This window comes from Olea europaea, chromosome 6 (assembly GCF_002742605.1).
Source record: "Olea europaea var. sylvestris chromosome 6, O_europaea_v1, whole genome shotgun sequence".
In the NCBI taxonomy this organism is placed as follows: Eukaryota; Viridiplantae; Streptophyta; class Magnoliopsida; order Lamiales; family Oleaceae; genus Olea; species Olea europaea.
Window position 1 is genome coordinate 6,027,322 of NC_036242.1, and position 3,232 is coordinate 6,030,553.

At 35.6% G+C, this 3,232-nt stretch overlaps 1 protein-coding gene across 1 annotated transcript; it reads right to left on the reverse strand.

The window, feature by feature from the left end:
* Positions 1 to 744: 744 nt before the first annotated feature.
* Positions 745 to 2,850, reverse strand: LOC111395052 ((-)-germacrene D synthase-like). The gene is made up of 7 exons (XM_023021076.1): positions 2,558 to 2,850; positions 2,161 to 2,437; positions 1,633 to 2,005; positions 1,256 to 1,474; positions 1,011 to 1,149; positions 810 to 922; positions 745 to 763 (listed from the first exon to the last, which is right to left on the reverse strand). The coding sequence occupies exons 1-7, from the start codon at positions 2,693 to 2,695 to the stop codon at positions 745 to 747; spliced, it is 1,278 nt and encodes a 425-aa protein (XP_022876844.1). The 5' UTR covers positions 2,696 to 2,850.
* Between the last annotated feature and the right edge of the window lie 382 nt (positions 2,851 to 3,232).

The window sequence follows — 3,232 nt, forward strand, 5'->3', positions numbered from 1 at the left end:
AGATCTATCCAGGACTTTTTGTGGATAGCATTGTACCTCAAGAACCACGGTGCTAAATTAAGTTTCCCACTATATAAATAATTACATCATTTAGCCACAGTAGTATGATTATTACAGGATATACGATTTGATCGAAAGGAAAAATTTAAAGTATTAAATTCCTTGATTATTCAACTTCCTACTAGAAAAAACTAAAGCAACAAGTACTTAAAATAATTGAAAATATGCATATAATAATTTCGAATGAAAAGCCATGGCAGTCCTTATTTTCCAAATATTACAACCATTACTCGATTGATTATGGTATTGCCACTAGTTGAACCAATAACAAAGTTATGGTACCTTTTAATTTGTCAGCTGAATGAGTGTACGCATCTAAATCTTTGTACATAGTATGGGAGACACGTGCAAGATTGACAATAACTTGCTTGAGGAAAGCCATTGGCACAGCAGTTGGACGAAGACATTCTTGGTTTATGACTTTCCATGCATTCGTAACTTGTTTTTGAATTTCTGCGAAAGCTTCCTCTTTTGACGCACCATTATGTTGATTCATATAACATCCAACTGCTGATATTTTCTGCTCAAACTGCAAAAAAATACAAGCAAAAACAACAAATTAGGCCACTGTTAAATCGATTATTGTTCGAAGACAAAAATATGAACTTCTTACCCCAAATCCTACCAAGTCGTTCATTAGTCTACCAATTTCTTCTAAACCTTGTAGGATTAGCGGCTCACTTACTACCCACTCAAAGGCTTCCTTGCTTACAAACTCTCCAATGGCTGTCAAAGAAGATGAAATAAACACTAAATAAGTGCTAGATGGCTTTCCCACTTTCATATATTCTTCCAGGGTCGGAATATAGTCACTGTACTCCCGCTTTGCCTCTTGGAAATATGCTCTCACCAGTCTTTTCTTCTGAAAATTGTGACATTGATTGAGGAATATATACATTTGATACATATATAACAGACACAAAGAGTTTATCTAGTAATAAATCAATTACCTCTTCTATCACGTAGTGAACAAGGGGTGATTTCCCTGTCTTGTCCAACTCTTCCTCAATCTCGACATAAACATCTAAAAGAGCTTTGTAATAATATTTCATGTATGGTGGCAACTGATCAACGAGACTAAGATCCCATCTGCTCAAGAAGATATCCAATATCAAATAAAAGTTAAGGTGAACCTTTATTTTGTGTAATAAATTAGTAAGTATGATAATAAAAAAAATGCAATGAAATAATTTACCTTTCAATTGCATCCAAGAGAAGAGTAAGTTCGTCTAGAGTCCCATATATGTCATAGATGTCATCAATGACAGAAATCATGGCGATTACTTTGGCTAGCATTTTCCTACCATGAGAATATTGGGGCTCATAGTATACTCCCAATGCCCAAGAGTAGCATTCGACCAATCTATCTCTTGCAAAAGGTAATTTATTTTCAAACACCAACGCCTTCCACCACCTATGTAAAGTTTATTTTCAGAAATAAAATTTCAAAAATTTTACTAGCATTTTTATTCAATATTAAATTGACACGACCTGTTGTTTGACATTAGTTAAAACTAAGAGAAAATGGTATACTTGACCTGACTGATAATGTCTCGAGAAAACAAAGCTAACCTTGTAATCTCATATAGCTCCTTCTGATACATCTTTTGCAATAGGTTGAAATCTAATTTTGCGAAATCCAGGAGCTTATCGTTATGTGTTTCATCTTCTTGATAGATAGATAAAAACTTTCTCGCCCCCAGCCTCGTCATAGTCTTATGAATTGGAAATTCCAAAGCTTCCCTAACTTGTGCAGACACAGAATTACTCACATGGAAGACTACGGAATCAAGTTGAGTGACAGTATACTTCAATGCTTCCTCGAGAGTTTCCTCACCACATACTCTGAACTGTGCAGCCTCATACAAACTTAACAAGCCTTGTAAATTGCTAATCAAAGATTCATCAAATTTTCCTTGGCGGTCCTTGAATTTGTTGAATACATCTGCTTCAACCCAAAATACATCAAATGTATCCTTATAAAGATGTAGGAGGTGCATGCTAACTTTTTTGTACAAAAAATTTTCACAAGACATTTTTTGTATGTTTATGGCATGTAACAATTTAGGTGCAGGCTTAAGTGTTTTGATTTTTACTTACCACACGAGACGTAATGTCCTTGTTGTCTGAGTAACCGAAATCGAAGAGCAGTGATATGAAGATTGCTTTCTTGTTTGCCACAACTTTCATGGTAAGTGTCATATATATATCTAAGAGATTTTTGAATTTCGGTTTCAAAATAATGACCAACTCCAAGACGTTGGATTGCATCAATGATGTCTAGTTTATGCAAAGAATCATCTGGCACAGCCTCTAGCAGCTTCTTCACTTCTTCTTTTAGTCTTCGATGTTCTTTCTCTTCGTTGGTCAACACATCCTGCTTAATTAGAACCCTCTAATGCATTAATGCGATAATCTTGCAATATGAATAGACATACTGTAGCATTTAAAAAAAAAAAAAAAGGTACTAAACGGAATGGGAAAAGTGTAATTGTACCGTGAGATGAGAATTATATGCAAGGAAATAGTCACCCCAAACTGAAGGATGAAATTTGACCGAGCGCCGAGCATCCTCAATACCTGCATTTTTGGTGGAAATCAAGGGAGCAGCCGATGCAGGAATTTGGGTATTCATTCTATCTTTTACTTTTAGAATTTGGACTGGGAATGGATTGCTTTCTAGGAGTTATAATTTTATGAGCTTTTAACATCCTATTTATAGTTCCCATGCACCGCCATAAATGAGCAACCTTTTTAAGCCGAACTGTTCGGTTCCTATTTGTTTCACAGAATTTTTTTTTTTTTTTTTTTTTTTTTTTGGATGATGGAGGAACCTGTAGTTGCTATCCTTCGGGTGCACACTGGGTAAACCCTCGAGCTGATACAATACCTTGCAAACCACGCCAGCCAGGTAAATCGCAATAGACAAGCCCGGTTTGACAGGCTCGACCGAGAAAGTGTTGGTAGGAAGAATTGAACTCGTGACCAAAGGCCTCTACGCTCACCTACTCCACCAACTCAACCATCCCAAGAGGGGCTTGTTTCACAGTTTGATCTTATTTAACTAAGTCTAATTAAATACATTAAATCTCTAAGAATTTAGGTAATGATCGCAATAACCGTAAAAGATATCTCTATACTTTTATCCAAATTATCAAATTTTATTATATGA

Bases quoted from the DNA above. Each gene is read 5' to 3' on its own strand.
- LOC111395052 (XM_023021076.1), bottom strand. From the start codon at position 2,695: ATGAATACCCAAATTCCTGCATCGGCTGCTCCCTTGATTTCCACCAAA. The intron at 2,006-2,160 runs GTAAGTAAAAAT...GGGTTGAAGCAG, and splicing joins AGGACATTACGTCTCGTGTG to ATGTATTCAACAAATTCAAG. The intron at 1,150-1,255 runs GTAAATTATTTC...CTTCTTGAGCAG, and splicing joins CTCTTGGATGCAATTGAAAG to ATGGGATCTTAGTCTCGTTG.